We start from the raw sequence: 27,651 nt of genomic DNA, 5'->3' as shown, positions 1-27,651 counted from the left end.
AAGATGAGGTTGAACTGATTCTCCCAATGAGATGCTCTCTTCAACGCTTCACCCTCTTGATACGCAGTCTTTGCTTGGCGCTGAGTAATGTTCTCAAGCTGAATTTTCAGCTCAGCGCTCAGCGCTCTAACTTTGTCAAGTTCCCGCGTCGCGTGATCTTTGGACGCAGTCATTTGCGAGATTTGAGTTTGAAGTTCAGTGCAGCGTCCCCTTAGCGCAAAGACCTCTAAAATTATGGATAATTATTGGAAGGTTCGAGCGTAAACGGAACGACGAGACCTTTGGCGGAGTTTGATTCCTGCATTTGCATGAACAGACTTTCCAAGATGTCCTGCCTGGCGCGATGATATGCAACGAGAGTATAGAGGCCTCCATGTGTCTATGCCAAAAAGGAACTGTCTAAGACGTGCCAAAGAGCGACTTGTACACAAACAAAGCACATACCAGGTAAGAACTCTCGTCCAGCACGAGTGTCATATATCTGGCCACTGCATCTTTCGCGGGAAGATATTGGCACAGGCATGACTCAAGTTCGTTCTAGGCAGAAGCATGTTTGGGAGCACCATCGCGTTGGGGGTCTTGCACCTGTGCTTACAAATTTAATTCTGGCCTCATTCGGAAACCTTTCACGCCACGTCGAGCTGATGCTACCCGTAAGCGACGCCAATAATTTGTGGGCCTCTGTGAGGCTTGGTGCCTTTGCAAGTGCATCGAGAATGTCACTGCGGTGAGCGCAGAAGTCGATGACAATGGAAAACAATTTGGTCACTCGATCACGGGCGGTAGGCTTGAGCCACCACAAAGGTTGTGCTCTTGGATCTCCACCAGAAAAAGCCTGATTAGATGGTGCAGTGTGACGTCCATCGTTGGACATAGAGCCGAGGCTAAAGTGCAGTTTGCGGGTTGAGGCTGCAATTCAAACCCTCGGGGTGATGCCGAATGTGTGTGACTCAATTGAATTGCAAGTCGAAGGGCGGAACAGCTGCCTACATTTGTCAATCAGAAGGAGCAACGACCTATATTGACGACAGCTATAAGCAAAGGATGATCCACTACAAGCTTAAGTAAATATCATTTGTAACATTTGTAGCTTCACATACAGTAATCAACGTCGCTGAATGCAGAGCATCGCGTGGGAGCGGAGATGCTTGCTAGCCCAGCCAAATGAAAAGGAGCCAGGTGGCCAACCATGTACATAACCCTTTCATAAGAATATGCTAAGCTTGGATGGGAGGCTTACTAAGCTAAGAAGACAAGACAAACTACTTTCATACAACTGCAGCCCCTCAAGCAGTAGTCACCCGACAAGCCTAGTAACGCCTTCTACGGAGGCCCGTTCAACTCGGAGATCCGGGTGGGCCAACTTGATTACCCACCTTCCAGCCGAAACGGCATATAGCATTCTAGACGGGAAAAGGGGGTGGTCCGATAGCATCGACAGACAAGAACATCACCTCCCACTACCAATTGCGAACCATCCGAAAGTTGTAGAGCGAAAGGGGACTGGCGTCCGTATTGGGTACAGATGTTATTATACTGTTATCAACGAGAACACAACGTATAGGAGACAGGCACTCGACATGACAAGCAGGGAATCAATAACCGCAGCGACAAAACCCCCGACGGTCATGGAAAAGCCTTTGCTGTCTCTTGAACTCGCCATTTCCTTCGATGGTCGATCACGATTACAAACCTCGTTACTACAACGGAAGGCCATAATAGGACAATCGCCAGTGTTACCACTGTGTGTATTAAAAATAGGCAGCCCCCAACCACTTTGCATGGAGGCAATACAATGCGCCCATCGTGGTAACAGTGTATATGTACGCCAGCACGGCAAAAAGGAGAGTTATGGCTTATGTCTTATGTCAGAAGGGCTAAAAGCCGCAAGCCCACTGCGAGATCGAGCGGGTCCAACGGCCTCACCGATGGATTAGAAACGAAAAAGTTGCGCAAGAGCGCGATAATGTTACCATTCAGTAATAAAATTACCCTGAGGGCCATTCATATACGTGAATGCAGCCTGCTAGCAGGCTGCAAGATGTTGCAGCGGCAAGATGATAAAACAAAGCCGAGCCAAATGCCTAAGACGGCTCTAACGAGCATCAATCACGGAAGAATTGGCCTCACCAATAATGGAGCAATGCGCAAGATCTTAGACTTCTCAAAACGGGTTCCGCCATGTCCGCCGTGTCCGTCAGGGGTCGGGTTTCCACAATCCGATGGTGCTGCCATCAGAGCCATCAGTTTCGCGCAGCAGTGTATCCAATTTCACGCTATAAAATCCAGATACTAGGCAGCCTCTTTCAGAAAGGTCCCTTCAAGAGGATCATAGAACCGAAAAAAGTTGTGTCCAGCTTGCGCAAAGAGGCAGGTGTTGAACACGTGGGGGAACCAAGTGCAATATTGACTCTCTGGCATGACGCTGATAATTAGAAAGAAAAAGAGTGCATCGATCGAGGGCATGTGCGCTTGCTTCCCCCTCATCAATCGTCGCGAGAATATACGAGATGTTGTATGTGCTAACGGGCGTAGATGGCCCTTAAGCAGCACTAATGAATTGGGTGGAATCTCCCGAAGCGAACAACAACAACCACGCACATCACATCGCGGAACTGGTTAAAGATGCAATCGATCATAGCTCCTAGCTATAGGCAAGTCTGTCCTATTTTACGATCACCAACTGGCCATTTGGTTTTTTTTTCCCACTCTTGGCGCCCTCGCTTCCATACAGGTTCCTCTCAAGACATGTGTGGACTACTTAATTGCTATACCCCATTGTAGCTAGGTGCTGTTTTCTCTCAGGCAACCAAGGACCCTGCGTCAACTCCGAGGACTTGCAATCATTAAAGGATCCTCTATTGTATTGCAGTCAGATCACCCACCCAATATATCGCCTATGTACTCATATCCCTGCTGATGGAACCAGGGTTTTTTACTGGGTCATTCCTTCCAGCATCTCTTCTTGGAAACTACTTCCAAACTATGTAAAATTCCAACCCCCAAGGACAATGTTTGCCACGGAATATGAGTCTCCGCTTTTCGCTGGGTGTGGCAAGTAATACGCGCGTGTGTGTACTTGTTATAGTGTTGCATGGGAAGTATGTTACCCGCAAGCCGGGACTGCAGAACACTTCTGCCAGCTTTGCTCTCCCTAAATCTGCCAACCTTTGAACGCATCCTCAGATCGATGCGCCCTTCCCTGGGAGAATCCAGTCCCTACGCAACGGATTGAGATAGCTACCATACACGTGGACCTTCACCGCCAACGCAGTACAATATTGCTGTTCTATTATTCGCAAGCTTTCTCCCCCAATCTTTACCCAGGCCCTCTCCCTGCTGCCTCTTTCTCATGCTCTTGGAATGATACCATTGCTCACACCTTGCCCGCATTTTAGCATGGTTAACCATAACGTGCTAGAAAGAAATGTCGGCTCTTCGGCCCTGAAGCTCCACATAAGCCCAAAAAACACTCTTGAGCGTCCATCTCACGCGACGTGTCTCATTTGTGACGCACACGACCACTTCCAATGATCGTGTGTAGAAAGCCACTGTCATTTAACGATCTCACAGTGCGAAGCGAGTGACCACAGTCTTTGTTCACTCGCTTTCCTCTTTTTTACCTACGGTCGGTTCCGCATCCTAGGTTCTCATCGATTCGTTCATGCGAATCTTGCGATACATGGCAAGCAGTAACTACGACTTTTCGGTTGCTGGGAGTCTTCTCATTCGGGCCGACTGATTGTTTGATATGATTACTCCATGGTACAATGCGTGGAGATACCTCAGGCAGGTGGTTGCTTTCTTCGTTCCTCGCCACCCAACGCATCCTACGCCCCCGCTAGTATAAGTCCCGTTGCAGAGCTAAATTATGTCCAATGCACTGCTGGCAGTCTTACCTGTCTCCATCATTTGTTCGGAGTGGCGAATTGGATGTAGTGTATACGATCCCCCTGTATCTGACCCACGCACCCAATCAGGCGACTCCCTCACTCCTTCCCACACAACCACACATACCCACACATATGTCACACATGCGGCGTTGCCACCTAGTTACTCCCATAGTCGGCATGTGCGACCCCCTCATGCGGTTAACTCTCCTCGTTTGGAGATCGGCTCTTGCTCTTCTAGGCCCTATTTCATTTCTTACGTTTTGTGAATTGACCCTGGACCGCTTTGATACTACAACGGGAGCGTGACTGGGCCTGATGGTGCTTGCGCGTGTGAGAGAGAGCACGAGAGACCATTAATACTGTCCTGGAGGATGAAGGGAGTGAGAACTTGACTAAATGTGTATTTGTTAAACCCACGGTGCCAACACCAATTTGGTCACATTGTCGGGATAATACAAACAACCTGTGCTTCTTCGAAGACACAAATGCGAGACTTGGATCCAGATTTCTTGGAGCATCGCCGGCATCCCGACGATAGACATCCCCAAGCTCACGAACCCTAGCTTTCCGCCGCTTTCTCACAGTCACGACACCCCTCAGTGTCGCTAACGGCATGGAATAAGGAGTCCGATGTACCTCCGGACTTGTACTCACTCCTTTATCATTACCAAAACCCACAGTACTATGTTCCTGCACGGATGCATATCCGCCATTTGATTCCAGCATACAGCTTTCATAACCGTGCACTCATGCACTGCATGGCAATTATTGGCTAGTGGAACCCGAGTTTGGGCCACACGTTGAGGCCTTAGGGCCCATTCCTGATCCAGCCACGGTCGTCATCAACTTCCCACCATAAATATTCCAATATGACCACTTTAGTTCTAGTCAACTCTCAGGTCCAGTTTACAAAAGTAGATGTTATCCTGACCTTACTTGTTTATCCAGTTCGTCCGCCGTGTGATCCGTATCACACTACCACATAGGTCTTTGGCCCAGCCTCACGTGTAGCGCAACGCATACTGGCGACTCATAGAATAGCCACAATAAGACAGGGTTGTTTTATCGCTGCATTTCAATATCCGCTGTCGGCCGACAGTTTACTCGACGTACACATGCATAGAGCTCATTCATATCCACGTTCCAATAGGGCACGTTGACTACACTATTATCTTGCGCAGTGCCGAGATATCTCCCTTACATTCCGGGGGCGGGTGCAACTGCTTACCAACCAGCCGGATCAATAATCAACCCTTGAGATTGCTGTGGTACAATATCGTAAGTAGTACAATACCTACTATATAGCCTAGGTTGAGCAACACACATCTCCGATTGCAATGGTACGTCTATCGTAGAACCCGAGCAGGTTGAGGTGCTAAGTTATTCATGTGCGATCAATGTTTGTCCTTACAGCAGCAGCAGTTGTGAAGCTGATGTGTCCACGATACGGCCATCAGATTGTACCCGCTCCTCGTGAAGCATTCGAGGTAAGGATCAGGGCCCCACGACTGCACTTAACCGACAGTGACCGCTGCCATACGTGGCCATGGCTCATCCCATCCAGTCGCATCGACTGTGTAACTCGCCCGCCCGCTTCCGATGATGATAACCCTCAATCTCAACCAAGATGAATTCCTTATCCCATTTTGAAATGCTCGGCATGGAATGCCTGCACGCACTTCTGCAACTGGCAGAGCACGCCATCAGTACGAGGGTGGGGTGGAAGATTTATCTTCCGCTGTTTTCCAACAGGCACTAGCCCCCTCTCTCACCTTCACCTTCCACAGTAAGAGGTGTTGCCCACTTTCTATGACTCTCCTTCTAATCCAGGGAGTTTTTCCCCCCCCCGGATCCAAGATGTCACAAACTCCAGCTACACGACCAGAGTTGTCAACCCAATTCGATCACTCCATTCACCCGCTTCATTCAGTATAAATCCAATTCATTTTTTTAGTTGTTATAATTCATTCATTTTTCCTCCATTCATCCAAAATTTCCGCCAAAATTTCCAATTCACTTCATTAGGGTAAACATATCATCCAGAGAGACGAAAAATATTTTAGGTTCCATGTAGAGGAAGGATATACATATGTAAAAGTTAAAAAGCAAATTTCGATTTAAACTGTCGGGTCGATTGGGGGATAACGATTTCGGAATTGTTCAACGATAACATGGCAATTGGATTGGCAACTGAAGCTTGACCTAAAAGGATTCATTGAGTTGTTGTAGGATGTATTACATAGTTGACATTTGTATACATAGCGAACTCAGATGACACATTGTCGTGACAATCACGTTCACAGACCCATGGGAGTATGTCACTCGTTCCGGCCCGCACGCTGGACGCACTGGGATGGATAATGAGACTCTAGTTCTGATTATAGCCCGCTCACATACTCATACAAAAGCGCGCGACGCATATCTATATTGTTGATACAGAGTGGGAAACTTAGCTTCCAAACCAAGCCAAACGAACGAGTGACCCGGTGCGGAGCGGCTCTGTTCAAAAAAGCAAACCACTTGCGATTGCGCCCGGGATAGCTTCTTGCACCCAGTTGCACGCACGCAGCTGAATATCGCACAACGACCCCATTGCAGGACCCTCAATTCAGGGCTGACAGGGAAATTTTTGAAATACAAACGATTGAACTCCAGCTTTTTTTTTTTGCTCCTTTTCCTACACGATTGATCTTGCACGGAACCATGTTGCATACTATATAAGCAGTTACTAAGTACGTTCCCCCCTTTTTTGCGCATGAAAAGGGAGAGCGCGGAGAGGGGGGAGGCTGCGAGGAACCCGTTCAATTGGCCGGTTTCGTGAGTGCATATGCATATTATTCGGGCAAACCTGACCAGCTGGGCAAACGAGACATGAAATCAGCGGTCAAGAGTGATCACCGCCGATATGTACTCTTCAACAGGTGCCCATGCGCCTTCATTCACAGAACACCCTATCTGCCATCCAGCCACTCCATACTTGTACGTCTTGGAATCTTTTAGGAAAATGATTTACATTTGCCATCTCATTCAAAGATAGGAGGCATTAAGCTCAAATGGCTGTGAGTTGTTCGGAGCTCCCCAGCGCAGCTCGGTGCTGTTGTACCCCCAATAATGATTTTCCTTCCGCTTTTACTCGCTGATGGCGAGGACGAAGAAATTTTTGATAAATGACTGAAAAGGAATCGAAGCCAGATCCACTGTATTGATACAATTATTATTATTTTCCTCCTTTCCGGACGCGAGTTCTTTTTTCAAACCCTTCCTTCTGCGCCTTCTTTGATCTGCTCAACTGACATTTAATTTGCTTTTGACAGGAGCCCCGGGATAGTGACGCGTTGAGCAAAACGAGCTTCTGGGTCCTCCTGATCCGTGCTAGCGTGCCAGTAAATCTACGAGCGCTATGCACGTGTTGCTCTCAGTGTGGCCCAAGCGTTTATACCCTAGTTGCACACAGAAATAACTGTCGGATTCGGGATCGTCGAGGGGACGTGCTTCATACTGTACAGTCTGATTTCGATAATTGAACGGTACTAGCTAAGCACAGCTTGCCCAAGAAGTACCACTTGTACCATGCGCCTCCGCCTGTGATCGAAACCAATGCTATGCACACACTCTCACGCATTTCTTGGAAACCCTCTAAGCCATAGTCCGTGGCAAGACTACGCGGATCGTCAGGGTAAATGTGCAAATGCTTGCATTGCATTGGTTATCGTTTCGGGGACACACAACGAGGCGTGACTTGGGCAAATCTTCACTACTATAGTATAATGATAACCACAGGTGTGGTAGAGTGCAGTGTAATTCGCTTGCTCTAGCATGTGCTTGTGCTGACCAATCTGAACGGTTTGATTTACAAGGCTTTTCATTATTTGGTGCAAGATCCGATCGACATTCAACTTTCGGCTGTGTACACTAGTACATGCAAGTCCAAATACAAACACACGTTTGCATGGTTCCAACGTGAGTGCTTGACAGTTATACACATACAGCTGAACGTAAATCACTTTCCCAGTCTAGCACATAATTCAGTATGAATATCTCTCTCCTGGAATGATGATGCCACAGCCATAGCACAATCGGTGTTGAGTCCGACCCAATGATGGGGAGGCGTAAACAAACGGAAAAACGCGGAAAAATCGGAACACGTACAACATATCCCCAACGTCAGATAAAGGAAATTCCGCTAATAGATACATATGCATGCGAGTCTAGATTTGGAGATGATCACTCGCCGGACTCATCACTTTCTGATGCAAAAAACTGTCTTGGTTCCCAAAACATTCAGAATAACTCCAGAACAATCCTTTGACTCACTCGTACTCTCACTCGTATTTATCAAGATCATGAACATGACCCAAACCTATCAAATAGTTCCAGGCTCCCTGGTGCATGATCCATTTTCATCCGGTGACTCGAGAATTGCCGAGGCCGAAGTCCGCGGTCAACGCGCGCGATGATCTACAATATGCCAGCTAGGTATAATGACCAAAATCGTAAATGGTAGTAACTAGTCTATCCAGCCGCAAGGAAGATATGGATATGGTGCCAGAGTCGGCGGAGAGATGGGAAGCCCGAGTGTGCATGGAGGGAGGGCGCGAACAGAGGCGTCCAGTTGATGTATGTAGCTGTGCCTGCTGACTGTTTATGGTCTAGACCCGAAACCAAGGTGATCGAGCGGAACAAGTCCTGAGTGGTTCAATGACAAAATCCTCAAAGGACAAGCCACCACACCAATCGTAAGACCGTAAATTTCACTAGATGTAAGGAATGTAGGTAATTTATGTATGTACGTAGCTCTGCCGCAGCGGCCACTGAGGCCGCGCGTTGTAGCCCGTGTGCTCACGCAGTCAAACTAAAGCAGCGGTGACGGTGCGGAGGAGGCGCTCGGAAGGTATGATGTGGCCCTCCCCCGGTCGATGTCCGAGGCAAGACATTATGATGCAGGGTGTCACGTTAAATTCACCACACTTGATCCGCTTCCGATCTTCATCCAGAGACGTACGTATGTCAGCATGCTGAGAATGCATACCAGTCCAGCTACGAGGCATCATTCAAGCCTGCACGTCGACAAGCAAACCTTCGGGTACATCGCCGTGCGCCGCACTATGGCCACCATCAGATTACATTTCATTTCCACCTCTCCCTTTTTATTATATTCGGAAGAATTTCCAAAGCTGACGCTCCGCCCCCAGGCATAGCTTCTTCTTCATATGTATGTATGAGTCTGATCGAGGCTGGAGGCGCGCATGCGCCAATCCACTCCACTTCCTTGAATATAGATACAAATATATCCAAGCAGAGTAACAGCCTGTGAAAAGAGGCCGTGGGCAAAGCGGGTCGGTGTTAGTGCATGTACCGTTGATTGAAATGGTAAGATGACGATTCCGATGCGTCGAGAAAGAGATGGAGTATCATATTGTGCTATGGAACGCGAAGCCTAGTAGTAGAATTAAGGCTTAAGCTTGGGTGGTAGTATTGGGACATGGGAGATAGCAGTCAGCGCGGAGGCCTCGAGCAGGGAGTAGAAAGAAAGCCGGATCCACAGTGCGGTACCATTTCGCCAGTGAGAACTATCAAGTACATTGCCACCATATGCATGTCGCATCGATCTGGCAATCGACCCGTGTTGTCTCAGGCAAGCTATATGGAGCTCCTCGTAGTCACCCATACATAGCAGTTTGCCAAGTTGAATAGCCAAGTAAAGACACCGTAATGAATCCTTGCACATCCATGACAAAATCGGTCACCTGTGGGGAACATTGCACCATCAGGGAATGCCGCTGGACTCGGAGTACGTTCGCAACCTCCCGGCAATAGTTCCATACACGACCGAGTGGGCAAGAAAAGCGATCATCGGCGTGAGCAGGTCACGGTGGAGCAGCCAAGTGCATGAAATGGATTTTAGTAGGCGAGTGAACAGCTTGATGGTGTCTTGAATAATGGGAATCCATAAAATATGGAGGTATGCATGCATATATTGATTAACCGTCACTCTACATGGGAATGACTGAGTACGAGGACCAATGAATCGATGATGAGCTGAGAAAAAACTTCAACCTCAACCTCAGGCCCTGAGTGTCACTAATTCGCCGGCGTCCCGTCGTTCGATCGTGCTCGATACTTGGTCATAGAGTCGCGTCATGTTGTCGTATCATGAGTTCGTGGACCGATCTCGAGATCTTCTTTCAAGTCTGATTTTCTTGTTCTGCCTAGTTGCTAATATGGTTGATCGTTGTAGTCCTAGTTACGAAGGTAGCTAGCGCAGCCTTTCAGTCCTGCGCATGTACGTAGTTGCACGTTTATGTGCGCGGCATGAGAGTGGGCAATATCAATATTTGCCCAAGTGGCCACACCTTTCGAACGAGATCGGCAGCGAACGGGGGCGTGTGATGTGATACCATCACGGGCCTGCTCTCTCACTCTCCCAGATGTGACGTATCATCATGAACAGTAGCGGTAATTCCTACCCTTAGCTGACCAGCTTCTCACGAGCTTGCATGATAAAACCTACGTAACAGCCGTATTAATTGTCGCTCAGAATGAAGTGAAAGCGCCCAAAGGAAAACAGCTTAGAACACCGACTCCATTCGGTATCAAAGGGAACAAACAACCTTGTACTTTAGTCCAAAACCGAAATAAAAGCAGAAAAAGAAGACGAACAAACGGCCACCAGTGTTCATTTGAATGCAGCCCACCGGTAACAGCTGTGAGGAAAGAACAAGAGCGAGGGAATACTTGATGATGTCGAAGATGTTTCGCACCCTTTCAAATGATCGAGATCGAGGGGAGTAACTATCTGGTTGTTATGTTAACGACGGCGATGATGAACGATGAATGATGGATGAGTAAGTACTGCTGTGTGGTGATGATGCGAAGAGACAAGATCGAGAGCAAGCAGTGCAAGTATGTACATGAATAGGTATGTATACCATGTGCCAAGGGAAAAGATGTATGGGAGCAGAAAGACTGAGTTGAAAGAGCACTAGTAAAATGTGGAACAAGGAGCGAGCGAGTTGGCAGTCTAGGGGCGAACGGTTGGACATGAATGCAAAATTTACGGTCTTAAAAAAGAAAAAGGAATAGCCAAATGGAGGATGGGGGACCGTGGGTTGTTGTTGGTGAACGGAGTCGAGAATTACTTCTTTTGAGATTGGTTTGAAGACCGGGGTTAGTGAGTGACTTCGCGTCGTTTTTGTATCCAGAACTTTGCGACAGCTAGGGCTTTTCACAAAGTGGTTCGAGGGAATGCTTTGTGGTTCCGCATTGTGGTAGGGGAAAGACGAAGGTCGAGGAGACTTTACGGAGGGGACGGGACGAAGTGGGGTCGAAGATAATCGACTAAATACGTGCAAATAAAATCAATTCGACAATGCGGGCACGGCGAGGTAGAAGCATGCATCCAAGAAGGTCAACGTGGGCCACGAACCCAAAAAGAAAGAGCCAAGGAAAGCAAAACACATCCTATAGAGGTAAACAAAAAAAAACAACAAGGAAATCCGCGAGGGTGGTTGCTATAGGTCTGAACAAGTGGAACGACACTAATGAAGAGGGAAAAGTTTCGCAAAAAGGGTCAAATGGGGACCTCAAGCAGTGAGGCCGATATTGGTCTAGACCCATCTCCAACTGCGAAGGATAAGCGAGACAAGGGAACAAAGGGCACATGAGGATCCTTTTCTTTGTCTTCGAAATCATTTCCAATTATCACCCCCGCCCCCCACACTCTCAACGGCGCGAGTGGCTGTGGTGTAAAAGGAAATGGCTTACTTACAGTGAGCACCATAAGCATGTGCATGCTCAGGCTCCTCGAGTACGCTTTCCATCCCGTGTCCGGCAGCCGTGCTAGGCCTCGAGGAATTTCCATACGCTCCATAGTGTTGCTGTGGTTGCGAATCCGGTGGACCCGAAACGCTATACGCAAACGTTGCGTTGGGCGAAAGAGCGAGAGGCGAGTGAGCCGACGACGCGTCTGATGTTCCCGTCCCCGGAGGGACATACCCATGGCTCGACATTGTAGTGTGATGACCATGTGCATAATGAACAGGCGGTGTCAATCCCGAAGTCAACACTTCCATTCCTGCATTTCGTCTGCTGTCTGGCGCGGTAAAAGGCCTTCCCGTTCCCATCCCCATTGGAGTAACAGATGACGAGCTGGACGAGCTTGCACTTCCGGTCCGCTGCACTTGCGATGGATAAGGGGCCACACCGGCTAAATCACTCCGACCCCTCGGTCGCCGAATGAGTCCAGGGCCTTCTAAACCGGTTGAACTCGATGGCCTGTGCGTATGGTGGTAGTCGTTTCCATACCCACTGCTAGTCATACTGGATACGCTCACAGAAGAGTAACCGGTGGTAGGCCGACTAGCACTGTCGTCAGGTGAACCAGTTGCTCCCAAACCACGCGAGAAGCCACCGTTAGGGGGAACACTGCTAAAAGGGGAAGGATATGATGAATTCGGACCGCTTGTCGAATGCCCTTGGAGTTGTTGGTTTTGTGGGAGAGCGGGCGATCTGCTCGGAGTCTGAGTAGCGAAATTGGATGAGGGGTTGAGTAAAGCGGAGAGGCTAGCGACACCAGATGAAGGGCTCGTGTTTAGTGGGGGTAGTTGGGTCCCTTGAGCGTCGAATCCATTCCAAGACTGACTTTGCGGCGTTATGAAGCTCGAAGACGAACTATAGCTTGGTCCATTGATGGGACTGGCGGCTGTGGAGTCAGATCCATATGCGAAGTTGCCACCAAAGATCCCGGCTGAATCTCCACGAATCGGTTGCTGAGTAGATGGCTGATACACAGATGGCAAATAATTTGCATCATCTGTTGGGGTAATAGGGGGATGATTGTGTCTGCTGGCACCATTGGTATTGTTGTTGTTATTGTTGTGACCATATCCTGCCGCAGGGTATGGAGAATACGATGCGGGAGCAGGCGTACCTTGGAGGGAAGAAACGTCAGGGGGAATGGTCAATGGGGGAAGAGCATTGCGGCCATATGAATGGGACCATGCTTTGCTATTTTGGGGCTGGGAGTAAGGGTTGGAAAGGGCGGGGGTGGATATAGGGTGCAACGTGTATGGATTGGCATCAGCAGATGAAGCAGGTAATTGTGAAGAAAATTGACGAGGGATCTGTTGTGGTTGAGGGGACGAGACGTTTGGATGCATGGCTGCCGAGGCTGAGAAACCCCGTGGTCGACCATTTGTTGGCAAACGAACAGCAGGGTTGGTCAACGGGGGTGCAATTGGTTTGCTGATGGAGCCGACCAGTGGTTTGTAAGGAGACGAAGCTGTGGGGATGCCTTCCTGTTGCTTTTTGGCCTTTGGGATGCGAGGGGGGACGCGGCGTTTGAAGCCAGCGATCACCTCGGGGGGAGAATGACGGTTCAATGTAGGGTGGGCTGTCATGATCGGGGAGGCGGCATGTAAGAATGCAACGACATTTAGCACGTTCGATGTGGAATTAAGACTCACACCAAGTGGAAGCATCAGGGTCGTCTATGGCAGGATCTATGTTGCGAAGGTTGACCTTGCGCATGAACCCATAAATCTAGGGGGAACAGAGGGAATTGAAGTTGATCTCGGGCAAATAATTAGAGGCGGGAGACTAACATACATTAAGTTGTCTGGAGAAAGAAGCGAAACGAGATTGGCGGTAAACGCTTGGAAGAACATGCAATGCCAACTGTTCAGGGCGTTCCACGATGATCTGTTCACCCTTGGCATCCCAGCGTATCATATGATGGTACTCGGGTCTCTCGAGAAGACTATGGAAGGGGAGAGATATAGCATAAATAAATAGAACAACGGCAGGGACTCAACTCGTAAAGCTTGGTGAGGAAGGTGGTCTGCATCTTGCCATCGAGCCTGTCGGATGACTGCTGCTGTGGCTGCTGCTGGGGATGCTTGTTTGGGTCTGAAGAAGCATCGTCGGAGAACTGTTGAGGCTGCTGAGGGGGATCCATGGGAGGCTGGGTGGGAGTGATATGGTTGTTGGCGAAGGAGTTGGAGGAAGATGAAGAAGAGTTGTACATGATTGTATAAGAACTGGTGTCAGTCGGAACCATTCGGCCAAGGAAGGGTGGATTGCGTGACGTGAAGACCTCAGTCATGGGGAGAGATATATAAGTCGACGCCGTCGACGACGGAGACGATGAGTTGGGGGAACTTTGTGTGGAATGGTGAAGGAGTCAAGTCAAGTAATCGTTCTGCATTTTTGTCTGGTTATAACTGCGACTTACCGGCGGTCTTAATTCAATGGTCACGGATGCAAAGCCCAATTCAATCACTTACAGGGTTGATTTTTTTATTTTGAAAATAAAAATAAAATAAAATAAAAAGTTGATGAAAATAAGATTGAGATTTCCATTTTGGCAATTGGAATAAGATATTCCTATTTTCCAATTTTCTCATTCTTCCACTTTCCTATCCACTTTTTTTCCATACTTGGACGATTTTGCGCAGATGGCAAACTTCCTTTTCTGTCCATCCAATGCCATCAACTCCAAGCAGCAGAGGCTCTGCTTTGCAACGTTCACCGGACTCAGCCTTCGTCGCTAAGCCTTTCCCGACAGCTAGGCTAAAGGCACTTTAGAACTTTGGCCTTCTTAGAGTCCTAAACTAAGTAGACTCAGACCAGACTCCGCAAAATCACTAGTATCGCTCGAAATAAGCAGTACTTGTCCAATAATATTGCGCTCTTAGTGTTCCCCTGCTTCCGGGAAAGTGAAAGGAAGTGAGTCGATGGGGGTGATGACAATGGACCACAAATGAACACCCACTCGGCCCGGCCAAACTGGCTCTCACACCATCTGCTGTGCGTTGATCTTTTCCGAACGTCCAGGATCCACCATTCCCGGCTAAAGGGGCATAGTAGCTATGACTAAACCTTTGGTACAACTTGCTGCTAGCTTTCCGCGACTACACTTACTCCGCATCTGCCCTGCTCAGCGCGCGGCGCCGGCGCGATATGACCGATGTATGTAGCTTGGCTCATACCGGTCTTTGCTGACCAATGTGTGCGCAAGCCTCCATCGATCATAAGCAGTCCCCAAATGATTTCTCATGCGACTTCTTTGCGAGTGAGTATGGTTATGGTGTGCACACTTACATGGATATTACATCCGGGCACCAGCCCAAAATCATCTATCATCCTTCCATAGTCACGGCTGAATTCTCATACCAAGCAACTTATGTCTTCACCTGCCCACATAACTTCCCAGAAAAATCTCCATATGGCGGGAGTCTTCTACCCAGAATTCCTGCGAAGAGGGCTCGGATGGATGAATGGACATGCCTCATGGACTCAACTTATACGCAGCTGTTTGACTTGGTCCTCATTGAATCATGCATAACTCGGTACGACACCCGTTCCTTCATTCCCCGCCGTTGCACTACGCCTCAGACTCAGACATCATCACATACCGACAAATGCACCTACAGCTTTCTCCCACTGTTGAGCATATTGCTTAAGGCTTTTCATTAAAGCACCGTCGTTATTATCCCAACTCTGTCCGTGGCAACCGTGCAGCAGTGTGCACCTGAACGGACCTTCACACATAATATGTCGTAGCAAATGACAGTTCGGTTGATTCCCAGATTCGAAAGGGGAAGAGGGATTGATTTGTTGGTCAGATAGAAGGGCATGAGTCTATGACACGCCGGTGTGACTCTCCTCTGCAGTAGGTCAAGGCACATACGTATGTCTGACTGGCGTTTAAGGTCGAGGAGAGTAGCTTATGCCTTTCTCTATGTTTGTTGTGTCGCACGTGTCTACACGTCCTGTTGCGGGCGCTTTAGCGTTGAATTAGCATCAACGACCAGATATTAGGAAGAGCTTCTGGCAAAGATTCATCTCAAACTGCAACATCACTCCCCTCCCCCAAAAATTGGGAATTACACATATACACATTCATCGCTCAAACCTTTAGCTCTTATCTCGTGTGATGCAAATCCAGTGACCCGATCACTCCACCGCACACCATGGTTCTTCAACTTATATACACGGGAGCCTAAAACTTTACGCATTAACACCTATCGATCACACCCCAAAAACACGCCGTACACACGCATTGTGCACACAGCCAGATCATGATCACATCCCGTGAACCGATAACCAAACCCATCAACTTCATGCATAGCCCCGGGCCCTAAAGGAGCATCACTTTAGCATCATGAAAAATGCGTGTACTGTACACGTATCTTCGCATCTAATGCCAGGTGGCATCAACCACAGAAAAGCACTATAAACGTGGGTCCTGCCTATCTTGTTATCGCACCCCCACAATCGTGGGAAGGTCATGGCCAATAAAGAGATGAATTTGTTTCGTCCTTTTTTATAATACCTCCCCTACCTTTTTGTTTCCACACGAAAGAACCCTTTAGGCCCCCAGTTTCTGACAACCGTGGTGCTACACAGGAAGAAATTGAAGGGAAACGGGATCGCTTGGCCCAGGCGCCCGCCCGTTTTTCATGTTCGACTTAACCAACTCAATCAATACACGTATTATCAGCTTGATCCTGGACCCCCTCCATCCATAAGATCGCACTCACGCCATCTAACTATCCATCGATCTGTTCGCCTGTCCATCCAGCCATTCACCCAGGCAGAGCTCCCCATTTCTCGTGCACGCCGTTTCCAGTTTCCCTTTCTTAGCTAAGCTCAACTTCCAAGAAACAAACAGCCATAATTCGTGGCCAGATCCAAGCGGGGTAGAACACTAGTAGTAAATGAGATCTAAGCCCTCCTCGGATCTCATCATTTTTCAATAGGCGAAGTTGGTGCATTACCCACGCTCAAAAAGGCCAACTGGGTGAATGGGCGGGACAACAATAGACGTACATAGTTTTAGAAATACGGTCCTGTGGGAGAGATTTCATATTAAATCCTCACTACCAGGAGAGTTGCTAGTACGTACTAGTACTACGCACGACCTGCGAGCTAACTGTTAGATACCTGCACGCTGTCCGGACCCAAAACCCTACTTACTATACAGATAGGTGTCTGGGTGGCAGCTACTATAGCTACTATAGCTACTTTCGTACAGCGCCCAAGTAGTATATATACGGTCTGTAGCTCCTATAGCTAGTACCATTCATAGTAGTATTGAAAACGCAGTGCAACAATTGATTATCTTTGTCGTGCGCATTCAAGTGAAACTACCGCATTCAATAATACCCTACACTCTATCCACGAGCACCCCATCCCCCCGCCGTCTCAAACATGCACACATACCCGCTTCCCTGCCCTTCAACCCTCTTGATGATAGGGAACCAACGGTATATCTTTGTTCGTTTCCGTCCCCAATCCCCATGCATGCAAGGTACCCTGTCCATTCTATACAATGTATGATTTGCGCCATAAAAAAAGGTTGATCTAGGCCATGCCTTCGCCCATGTGTGGTCGGCCGCAGTGTGAATGTGAGCGTGGTCTAAAGAAGAAAAGAAAGGGAAAGGGAAATTGCAGTATTACACGTTCTACTTTATGCACGCCTTTTTCCCTTTGACCACAGTACCACATACATGTATCTCACTGCTCATCCCACAAACCCAAAAAATAGTCTTCTTCCCTTTTCCCCCTTTCCCCTGTGAGGGCTCCTCCCTATGATCCTGCCTTCACCCTTACCGTAATATTCCCTGTAACAGTGCCAACAATACCACCATCAGGCTCCCGGCCCCTTTTCGTCCATCAGTTCTCACGGGGCCGGGTTTCCCGCCATCGTGTACATAATGACACTTGAATACTGACACAGAGCCACAACACATCCCATGCAATTCCAATGCGAGTAGCCCCCTACCTCGCGCCCGAATTCACCGCGTGAGCAGTACTATGCAGTATTTCCAGGCAGTCTCATTGAACGAGGCCGGGAAACGAAACAAAACACATGAACAAAGCCCCTGTTCTCTCGTCCCCACTCACAATTTTCGTTTCGTAGGCATAGATGAGAGAGAAAAGAAAGTGATATGCGACCGAAAAGATTTTACCTGTTGTACGTAAACTCCGTTTATCTCGGTTGTTGATCTGTGCTTGCCCTTACGTTCCCTGACACACAACCACTCTCACTCGTTCACTCACCCTCACCTATCACACCCAACGGGTGTCCACAAGAGATAGGAAGATTCTCTGTGTTGTCCCACCCGCAAACCCGCAAACCCACATATATACCTGTTCCAGATAATTGGAGGACGTATGGACATGACGATACCTCCTTTGCCCCTTCCCCAGCCTGAAGCGCTGACTAAGCGAATTACCTTAGGAATGTTGTGGGCGTGGGTTGATGAAACACGTGAAGTGCGAAATGTTCACGTCTGGAACTATTTCACCGCAAGCCGCGTGAGCGCCGACACCGCCGCCGTGCATTGCCAATAGATTTGGAGAAAGAGAAGGACAAGGGGAAATATGCGGCTGTTCCTCCACTCAGACCGTAAAATGGGAGAACAGTGACCGATCCCTTTGGGTAATATATATTTAGGAGCAAGAACGCGAGAGATTTTTTCCTTTCGACCCTCCCAGGATGACAACCAAGTTATTGAATGGACGTTGCACGTTAGAACAAATCATGATTGAATCGGATTATATAATGTTGATTGTACGAGTCTTGCTTGGCGGGCAATTCTGAAGAGCACGCCAGAAAAGGCTATGTCTCCGAAACCAGAGGTTCAGTGGGGCACGTGGAGGGTCACTTTCAGGCAGTTATTGTTACGACCCATCTCGGCAGCAGCTGGAGTTCGCCAACAGAAGCGAGATGAAAATTCCGGTGTTGCTCGCAGTTAGTAGAAACCCGTAGATCAGAATACGGACCATATTCCGGTACGGATGCGCGATGTTTCCCCCCTGTCATGAAGAGTGTGAGTTCAGGACGAAAAAATTTGGGACTGACGAAAATCATTTGTTTGATTTTTTTTTCTCAGGCAAGTTGTTGAGTATGGAGAGAAAAAGGCTGGTTGGAGGCATGGTGACGGCACACTCATTGAAACCGTTCGGCATCAGCAACTTTTCCCGGACGAATGAACTACTTATGAGAGTCCAATGATTGCTGAGAGATAAAGTACGTAAGCGCAAAGGGTCTGGAAAAGCTTTCGTCCACCGCGAGTTCACAAAATGGATCAAAGATTCGAGTACCACCGCCCCGAGAATCTACGGAAGTGACGACACGCGGATGTCACTAGCACTTGGGGGTCACCAGAAGGGCACGAGCCCCAGCGAATGGGTAATGAAGAAGCGCGGAAGCATTGTCGGGAACTGGTTCGCGATGACCAGGAACCTGAGTCAGTCGATGCATAGTCGACAACAGCCGCGCCTCGAAAGGTGCTTGCAGGCTTCTAATGGGGCAGAAGGATGGATTTGCACGAAGTGCAGATGAACCCTACTTGATCGATCGATCATGCCAAATTCGCAGTTGTCAATGGTACCAACAATCTGGTACGAATCCCTTGGGTGGGCACGTGCACAGGCGTGCATGTCAATGATAATCGTTATCTATTGAAGCGTGTAGGATCCAGTTGCACGCCTGAGACAGTGGGGGGTTCTGGATTCAAATTGAGCATAATTGAGTTTTGCGTGACTGAAGAAAAAGCATAAGATGATCTGGAGCTGTATCGGTTAGCTTTTGATAAGCCAGGCTGAAGCCTATGAACAAAAGGAGCAAACGAAATACGAATGCAAACATTGCAAAGCCTCATATGGCTGAATGAGCAACCCAATGGGAAAGACGGATCGGCGAAATGTACCTACATGATACTCATCTTTACTTTCCAGAGTCATCGTTAGCAGAAACTGGGCCTTTTACTTACTGCGCAACAGTGGATTCGTCTTCAATGAATGAAGTAGCTGACACTCGCTCTTTGGATCGGACCAAACCGGAGACGGTGGAGAAAAGGGGCCAATGTTGCACTGGCAGTGTCTCGTGCCGTGCTTGTGTGACATGTCGCCTGATGGATGACCATTGCAAGCGCCTGTCAGGGGGAAGACCTTCATATTTCAATACAAACCACTAGCGTCATTATCAGGTCGCCGAACTATTCGAGGCCAGGGGATAAGACGGAGGGTGAAGCATAATACCAGGCTCGTTGAAATTGCCAGACATGGAGCGAGACGAACTGGATCATGATCATGCAGCGGCATGTAGCAGTTATGTCGAGAATAGATGACGAACTGATCACTAAGCGCTCTGCGGTACCAACGATATTCCCAGTCATGGAGGCTGGAGTCCTGCCTACGATATTCCAACGATCTCTTCAAAAACCCGAAATGATATGACGCCTTGACGACCCCCAGGCGTCAAGCCGCAAGGTATTTGCATCCGACATGCATGTGAACGCCATTCAATTCATTCCAACCTTTTGCTCCCTCGATGGTGTGCCATTTTGGCTGTAACTTTTGGCGTGTGGAACTCACAAATGTTTTGTTTCATGTAGGCCAACGCCTCAGCTAAGAAGACAGCTGCTCAGAATGAAGTCGCAATCAAAAATCTTCAGATTGGCATGCTCATTGCAAACGTGAGTGTGCTGCAACATTTTTCTTGTCAGACCGTGATTTGCTTCGTCCACAGATCTCCTATTTCCTTCTTCGCCTGATTCTCCCTTACCGGACGTTCCCGCCAACATGGCGCCAACTGACACTGTACATTATGACTGCCATCCCTGAGTTTGTACTCTTCCGACATCTCATATCTACTGGGTCACCGAAACGGGAGCCTAATACCGGAGCCTTGATCGCCCCTGGGGAGGATTTATCTCAGGGGGCATAACCGAATGGTGTTTTGATGTTATCTACATTACGTGGCTTTGTCAGGTTGGAAGTGCGTTGATCGGCGAGTTTGTTTGGTGGCTCTATCTCTCAGTGAGTCTGGTACACACGCGTCCTGGGGCTTTTCTCATTATTTTGGGCGCACCCGAATACTCTTCAGATCCCACTGTATGCGGGATTCAAAGCTTGGAGTACCTTCCTTTCACCATTGATTGCGTCTCGCTCGCCCCCCGGCTCAATAGTTCAGTCCTCGAATGAAGGAGCGGTAGAGGGAGCCACAAACTCGGCGGATGGCCTCAGCAAGAGACAAATAAAGCTACAGAAGAGAGCCGAGAAGCATGCGCAATCTCAAACCAAGATGAAGGGAAGACGGTGAGGAATCGGTAGAGCCGTATTCACGCAATGCACTTCCTTCTACTATTATGTTCTGTCTTTGCTTGGCAACATGAATCTTCGCGGTTTTGGTTCTGCGATGGTTGAGTGATCTTAACGATTTCTACTCTTTCGTCTTCTTGTCCGAGTGTCCCAGAGAGAGGTTTGGTTGGATCCTATCACGTATTCCTTGTTTCTAGGAGGCAATCACTGATACTTCAGTGTCTTTGGGGCCGAACTTAGGTATATAACCTCACCAGATCTTTTAGTTCCGGAAAACCCCCTTGGGTCTTCCTGTCCCAGATCAGCTCGATAAGGGGATCCTTTGAATGATTTTTGTTTTCAGTGGCAAGCCAGAGGCGGAAGCGTCCGCTGGCTTCTGGCGTGTCGTGAGGTATGAGAGTAATGGATTTCAGAACTGGAGGTGGAAAGGTAAGAAAGAGCTCCGTCTGGGTCCAGCTGGCACGGTGTAACCTGCAGATGGCGGGCAGGGGGATCATGAGAGTGTGGCAGGGAAGTTGATCATGGTCCGGTGTGTAAGCAGTGAGCAAGTACTCATTTATTGAACTCACCATCGGCACTGCATTTGGAAGAGGAGGGTGGAAGCACCCGTTATTATTTGAAGCTTGTGATTCAGTTAGCAGAGCATTCGAACACTTACTTTGTGGCAAAACTCTATCACCACACTCGGGGTAATCAATGGTACGTCTGGTGGCACAAATGCATTGGGTTCAGGGATGTCCTTGGTGGAGGGCTTGGTGTCTCTATCCGTTCCCGGTGACCCTAATTCTGCTTGGCAAGTTTCGCAAGTCTCGCAGGACTTCTCGACAGAAGCCATTGGTGGTGTGAGGAACGTTGGAAATTCGAACTGTTGAGGCGATGGTCATGTGCACAGTTTTCGCTTTGGGCAGACGTTTTGTGTGGCTACCTCAAAGTCTCTTGGAAGCCAATCTAGCTATCCTGCATTATCTCAAACTCGCGGGCCTTTTGACTTATGGATACCTTTGTTTCCCAGGTAATCGTGCCATTTGTCGAGACTCTGGAATTTCCATGCCCTGTTCCGCTGGAACTTTGCACTGTATCACGTCTATTGACTAGCTTAACCAAAAGATTGACCAGATCCCAAGCGTGGATATGCCCTGGTTGAACGATGAAAATAATTGGCCAGTTCTGCAGTATTGGCAGGCTCAGTTCCATCATTCGCGATGTGGCTGAATTGGGCACTTGAGTTCCGTACTATGTTATCGACGGCATGATCTCTGTTGCGCTGACGAGGATGGTCAAAGGAAATTGTTCTCGTTGCGCTCAGGTGGCTACAACTCGTGAAGATGAGGGAAGACGGAGAGCAGGACCCCTGCGACACCGGCGATCTCTTCTCTCGCCGCCAGGCCATAGTCAGGTGCCACAAATGTATCCAGGACTTATGTATGAGCATTCCTGTTGATATCGTGGCAGTCACTCGAGGATTCTGGGGCTGTCGATAGTTCATATTAGTGCATACTAAGGCATGCATGAGGACCTCTTGTCTTTGGGCCCCGTGTGGCCTTGTATAGATAGGGACAACGAACGCCAGTTCTCTGGCCACAATTGTGCCATGGCCAAGAAGCACCGTTATTAATCGGCTTCTTCTACTATTCTCTCGGCCATGTTGCACACCAAGGGATCTGGGGTCTCAAGGGGCTTGTACTATCCCTGAAGTCGTGCCAGGAACCATCTTCTCACACACAAAGGTCTTTGTTGTGAGCTTCGGCCTCGTTGGGACGATCAGAACAGCCGCACAACCCGTTGATGTTTACGGTATGCTGCTTTGGGTTCGCATGGGAACCTCTCCTTGGATTGGAGCCTTTATTGGTCTACGAATAGGCCACTCCACCTTTTAAGAAACGTCCGTTCATTGCTCTTATATACGGTACCAAAGTTGTAGTATTGACATTTCTTTTCGCAGTCATTCCGGATTTGCTCTTTCTGCTAGTATGTGTGGTCCTGGTGCATTACGGCGTGCAATGACGATATGAAGGGCTTGTGTTTCCAAGAATTGAAGCCAATAACGAGGCCTCGACCCTACAACTAGCCCGCCGATCACGAGTGATGGGGACAGGAGTGGAACGTGTGGCCGCAATCGACTTCATCAGAAAATACAAAGACATTTCTGTGAGATGATTGGGGTGATCATTTCGGATAGGCATTCATAACGTATCGGACTGATAGTGTTGCGGGTCTTTCTTTCTCGTTCCCTGCAGTCGATGGCCAAACTTCCATTCACGGGGCAGTCACGTATGTATTCATACGACTACCTTAGGCCAATTCCCCTCAGCATTCATACAACGACTATTTCTGGTTGTGTGCATATATCGGATTGGAAAGACGATGACGATATACTTGCTGATTCTTGAATCATATGCATCAGCGCCGACCTCCGAGCAGTTTTAGGCATTCCTTTTCGAGATCAAATGCTCGTTGTTTTAATGCAGCCCAGTGAACTCCTGGGGATATCAGAAACATGTTATATTGCAGCGTTGTGGTGCCGCTTCCTGCATCTTATATGCGCGGACGGATCAGGGAACAGGCACATTGCTTCTGATTATACTATCTGAATCGCATGAAGCCACTTCATTCCAGCTCTCCAATGCCTGATGGCTGCTGGAAGGGAATTCATACTTTCGTGATAGCATTGCTGTGGTTGTCCAATATCGCAGTCTTCCTGCTTCTCCGAGTGTCACATGTATCACTAAGGGACTCTATGTAGACCAGTGCTGTCCGTGATAAGTAGCTCATTCGTAGTGGAGGTTGCTGGACTGCCGGTAGGTGTTCCTGGACTTCATCTCTCTCAGTGGGCTCTTGAAATCCTACTAAGTGCGTAGGCCCAGTCCTAGTGCACCGGGAGGAGGGACAGGGCCAAAACGCTGCCTGGGGAGTTTTACAGCCACCTGAAATTGTTCCTCCCTGATTCTGCAGTCACCCCTTGGGTTTTTCCGTTACTGCTAGCTGTCTCTCCGGAACTTGTTTTCTTCCCTAGTTTAATGACTTTGCGGTCGTCCGAGGGAGCGTTCTTCTGACTGTCGAGGAATATCCCTACCCCACGCCGAATCCGTGAAGGTGAGAATCACCTGGTTCAATCTTTCATTCGCAACTGGTTTACATAAATACTGATCGGCCATCGAGCAAGTGAATTTGGGCGTATCAATTGCATACGAAATTGTGACACCACGACTGTTTTGTTCTCACTTACTACCATAGTGGCAGGGAACAGCGTGGCTCACACCCACCGTATATGCAGAACCTAAGAAGAAGTCCATGCCAACATCCTACACCCACCAGATCTTACAACTCGTAGCTTTGTGTTCTGTTTTTGAACATATTAAGGCCTGATAGTAACCTCAAGGATCGGTTGCATTGTCTTTCACGTCGAAGGGAATGGCATGAGTACATAACTCTTTCTGATTGATCACGTCCGCGGAGTTAGGGTCATGCTTTCAAGTATTTCCCTAGACCGATTCATTACTGACATTTGGCTGCCATTTATTTCATTTGACCACTGCGTTATCATTTAATCTGGGACCACGCATCCTGCGCAGCATAGCCAAACACTACGCGCACAATAATGTAATAACCTGATGTGGCTCGGAGAGGCTGTTTGTCCACATGAGAGGGTCCCAACTTTGAGTTCACGACACACTGAATGCAGTATTTCCCAAGCCCCTCCTGTCAATCGCCAGTTGACATATCAGATCCCGATCGGAAACGGTAATTTACAAGGATGGAGATTGGGGAAGGAGGAGGGCAACGCGAAAAAACAAGGACAAGGAGGAGAAGAACAGAGGTTACAAAAACAAGGGAACAACCGAAAATAAAGAAACCTAGAAAAACTAGAGTAAGCACTCGGGATCCAACCCACCGAGAGTAACCGGAGGTCACAATACCCCCCTGCTCAGTGAGACCGAAACGCTTACCGGAAGTAAGGGACTCCGAGAGAAAACTACGTCAAAAATCGCTTTTCAGGCTAAAAGAAATGAGACTAAAAAAGAAACAAAGAAAACGCCTTCAGCAGAGGATGAGGAATAAGAGAGAGCCCAGAAGCATGAGCGGACAAATAAACACGTACGGAATTCGTCCGAGGAAATCGACCCAGGTACGCAGCGGCAATAAAACCTGAATCGGCATGACTGTAGCCTCGGAAGACACAGTATGCATAAGGCCAACAGCGGGTACGGCGCATAAGATGAAGGCATCACCGGGTAATGTGCCAAGCGCGAAAAAAGAGCGCTTAGTCCAACCGCACACAAGTCTAATTTAATCTCGTACCTCCATTAAATAACAAGAGGTCAGTCCCTGGTTAAGATTCTCGCGGCCCGGCTGAAAGGTTTGCTTACTATTTTGGGGACGGTACGTTCCGTTCCCCCATTCGCCTCAGGCCTCAGTAGGTCCGTCTAAACATAAGCTTTAATGAGCTGTATATTCAACGGGGTAGAGGTAAAAGGCTACCGGGCCTTTACAACTACTCCGAGGTATATATATGTAATTTACATATCTCGGCACAAATAAATAAAGAAATAAACACATCACTATAATGGGAATTATAGTGATGCAACATAATATAAATATCACTATAATCGGAATTATAGTGAAGTAAGGTTAATCCCTTACACCGGCACTATCCTTGAAGGCTTAAGCAATGGCAAATTTACTCCGCTCAGCCAAGTCTGGCAGTGACTGGGGAGAGAATGAACTCTATGTTTTCAATATTGGAATAGCCAATGAAGACGCATATGAGTTCTTTGGGCACCCTCTTCCAGACTAACTCGATGTCTCACCAGTAATCTTGAGCAACATTGATGAACCGCCCGACACAACCAAGGCAGACATCGATTTTTTCGCGTATTTGGAGGATGCCATTGCTGTTCCTCCCAATGAAGAGTCTTTCGTGGATGATTTTGCATCTATTGTTCTTAAATTGATGGGATATGACTCTGGTCGCCGTATCATTCACCAACAGAAGGAACTCTCTTTTGGGATGTGCGGACGGCGGGTGTCTGCCAAGACGGACGTTTGTGTTATGGAACGTGGGGGAGCCGTGAGGTATTTGTTGCTTGTACAGAAGGACAAAGAACATGATGTCCAGCCATGTCGTTTTCAGTGCCTAAATCAACCCAATAGCACCATTTATCCAGCGTCAACCCAGAACCTCAGCTTGTGGCCGAAGCGTTTTATCAGAATAACAAAGGATGAGAACGCATAGGTCTTGCCATAATTGCACATGCTGTGATTCCCAGCATCACGATGATCGGAAGCGCCCCAACTTTCTTTAAGATTCCTGTCTCAGAAGCCCTGGTCAAGGCAATTGTGACTGGCCAGTACCCTGCATTCGCTACGACTGTGCAGAGACTTGTTGTTATAGAAATGGGAATTTCCCATTCTAGCCTCTTCTGGGCCTTGCACACAGCCACTGTCAGGTGATTTGTATGGCACGTGCCATTAATTAAGTTTATCCAATCAATAATCAACAAAAACCCGCTGCCACATTACCTGTTCAACAACATGTTAAACCATCTGTGAAACAACCTGTAAACCCTTATGTCCAACCCCCTTCCCTATTCCTGCGCCAGAACAGACGAAAATGGGCGCTTCCGGCCCCATTTTTGTAGCACTTGTGCCTCCTGTCCCAGATCATTTGAACTATATGATTCAAGGCATGAAGCCCTTGGAGAATCGCCGTGTCGTTTTTCAGTGTTTCCAAGCTTTCAAAGCATTGGTGTATCAACTTGCTGGCTCTGTAGCTTGTTATCAGCCGGCAGGGGTCTGAGCGCGATATCAAGTCGATAGTTAGATATCGTGCTCTGGCCAAGTCGTGGACCCTTATGTACCTATTTGGGTGGCCAGCCAGAACAAAAGAGTACAAAAGTGGTGCACAACATGAAGTCCTTTCCGCTGCCTGAGCGGGTGGTTACGATATGTGTGCCCTGGCGCACCACGTCGGCAATAAGGTGCCCAGTGGCCCGTCCTCGTCACTGTGTTACATCGGGTTGCCACATTAACATAGCAATTTTTTCTGGGCCTTAAACCAATCAATGTGCCACTTCTCCAATCACTCGTGAACTCTCTTTGGATCAGATGAGTGTGTAGTATTACGAGGCTTGTTGGCTGAGTCAGAACAAAGCATGTGCTCTCCACAATAGAATAACTGGTGGATGCCGCCTGATGCGGCAGGTCCTGCCATTCTTCCGTCCTCCGTTGTTGCAAAATATATATGGGTTGAAGATCCAACTACGTATAAACACCCCACCCTTCCCCTGTTACAACATATGCTGTTGTGTCCGGAGGGTGCGCGACAATGTCTCCCTCCAGCGTTACGCTTTAGGTTTGTTATAAATGTCATCACAGAGGAGAGCAAAAAGGTAAGTACATCATGAAGATATATGTCATAATCCGGAAATCAGGTGCAAAGGTGGACACACGTGGGGAAAGGGGCAGGCCTGATGGGAATTTGGTAACAGTCACCAAACAGAATATGCGCAAGTAAATGGTCACGAATATGTGACACAGTGCAAACGTTGAAAGAAACACCGTGGTTTTCGGCAAGGGGAATCAACTGGTGAGAAGATGCCAATTCGGCAGGTGGTGAAAGGCTGTAAGACCAGGGAGCAAAGGATAT

At 48.3% G+C, this 27,651-nt stretch overlaps 4 protein-coding genes across 4 annotated transcripts; 2 read left to right on the top strand and 2 right to left on the bottom strand.

Annotated features, from left to right (window-relative positions):
* Positions 1–12,014: 12,014 nt before the first annotated feature.
* On the bottom strand, positions 12,015–14,120 carry EI90DRAFT_112418 (HSF-type DNA-binding-domain-containing protein). The gene is made up of 5 exons (XM_039051532.1): positions 13,706–14,120; positions 13,500–13,650; positions 13,358–13,433; positions 12,227–13,284; positions 12,015–12,167 (listed from the first exon to the last, which is right to left on the bottom strand). Exons 1-5 carry the CDS (start codon positions 13,993–13,995, stop codon positions 12,105–12,107), a joined length of 1,638 nt encoding a protein of 545 aa, XP_038909678.1. The 5' UTR covers positions 13,996–14,120; the 3' UTR covers positions 12,015–12,104.
* Positions 14,121–20,235: 6,115 nt separating this feature from the next.
* Positions 20,236–21,006, top strand: EI90DRAFT_3147303 (uncharacterized protein; the record flags this gene model as incomplete). Its single annotated transcript, XM_039065519.1, has 5 exons — positions 20,236–20,238; positions 20,300–20,380; positions 20,434–20,561; positions 20,591–20,723; positions 20,791–21,006. The coding sequence occupies 5 exons, from the start codon at positions 20,236–20,238 to the stop codon at positions 21,004–21,006; spliced, it is 561 nt and encodes a 186-aa protein (XP_038909677.1).
* Positions 21,007–21,126: 120 nt separating this feature from the next.
* On the bottom strand, positions 21,127–21,840 carry EI90DRAFT_2942139 (uncharacterized protein; the record flags this gene model as incomplete). Its single annotated transcript, XM_039055274.1, has 4 exons — positions 21,127–21,198; positions 21,260–21,476; positions 21,575–21,582; positions 21,664–21,840. 4 exons carry the CDS (start codon positions 21,838–21,840, stop codon positions 21,127–21,129), a joined length of 474 nt encoding a protein of 157 aa, XP_038909676.1.
* A 3,834-nt stretch (positions 21,841–25,674) lies between these two features.
* EI90DRAFT_3133290 (uncharacterized protein) lies at positions 25,675–26,238 on the top strand (the record flags this gene model as incomplete). Its single annotated transcript, XM_039064565.1, has 2 exons — positions 25,675–25,772; positions 25,827–26,238. The coding sequence occupies 2 exons, from the start codon at positions 25,675–25,677 to the stop codon at positions 26,236–26,238; spliced, it is 510 nt and encodes a 169-aa protein (XP_038909675.1).
* Positions 26,239–27,651: the final 1,413 nt, after the last annotated feature.

Source organism: Cantharellus anzutake (assembly GCF_015039405.1).
Source record: "Cantharellus anzutake strain C23 chromosome Unknown EI90scaffold_100, whole genome shotgun sequence".
Classification (NCBI taxonomy): Eukaryota; Fungi; Basidiomycota; class Agaricomycetes; order Cantharellales; family Hydnaceae; genus Cantharellus; species Cantharellus anzutake.
This window is presented reverse-complemented; position numbering and strand designations above follow the sequence as displayed.

What these genes read in the sequence shown, in the direction of transcription:
- EI90DRAFT_112418 (XM_039051532.1), bottom strand. Translation starts at nt 13,995, where the DNA reads ATGACTGAGGTCTTCACGTCACGCAATCCACCCTTCCTTGGCCGAATG. An exon ending in CCCTGATGCTTCCACTTGGT is followed by an intron (nt 13,285 to 13,357) that starts GTGAGTCTTAAT and finishes CGATCATGACAG; the next exon opens with CCCACCCTACATTGAACCGT. An exon ending in CTACCACCGGTTACTCTTCT is followed by an intron (nt 12,168 to 12,226) that starts GTGAGCGTATCC and finishes CCATACGCACAG; the next exon opens with GCCATCGAGTTCAACCGGTT.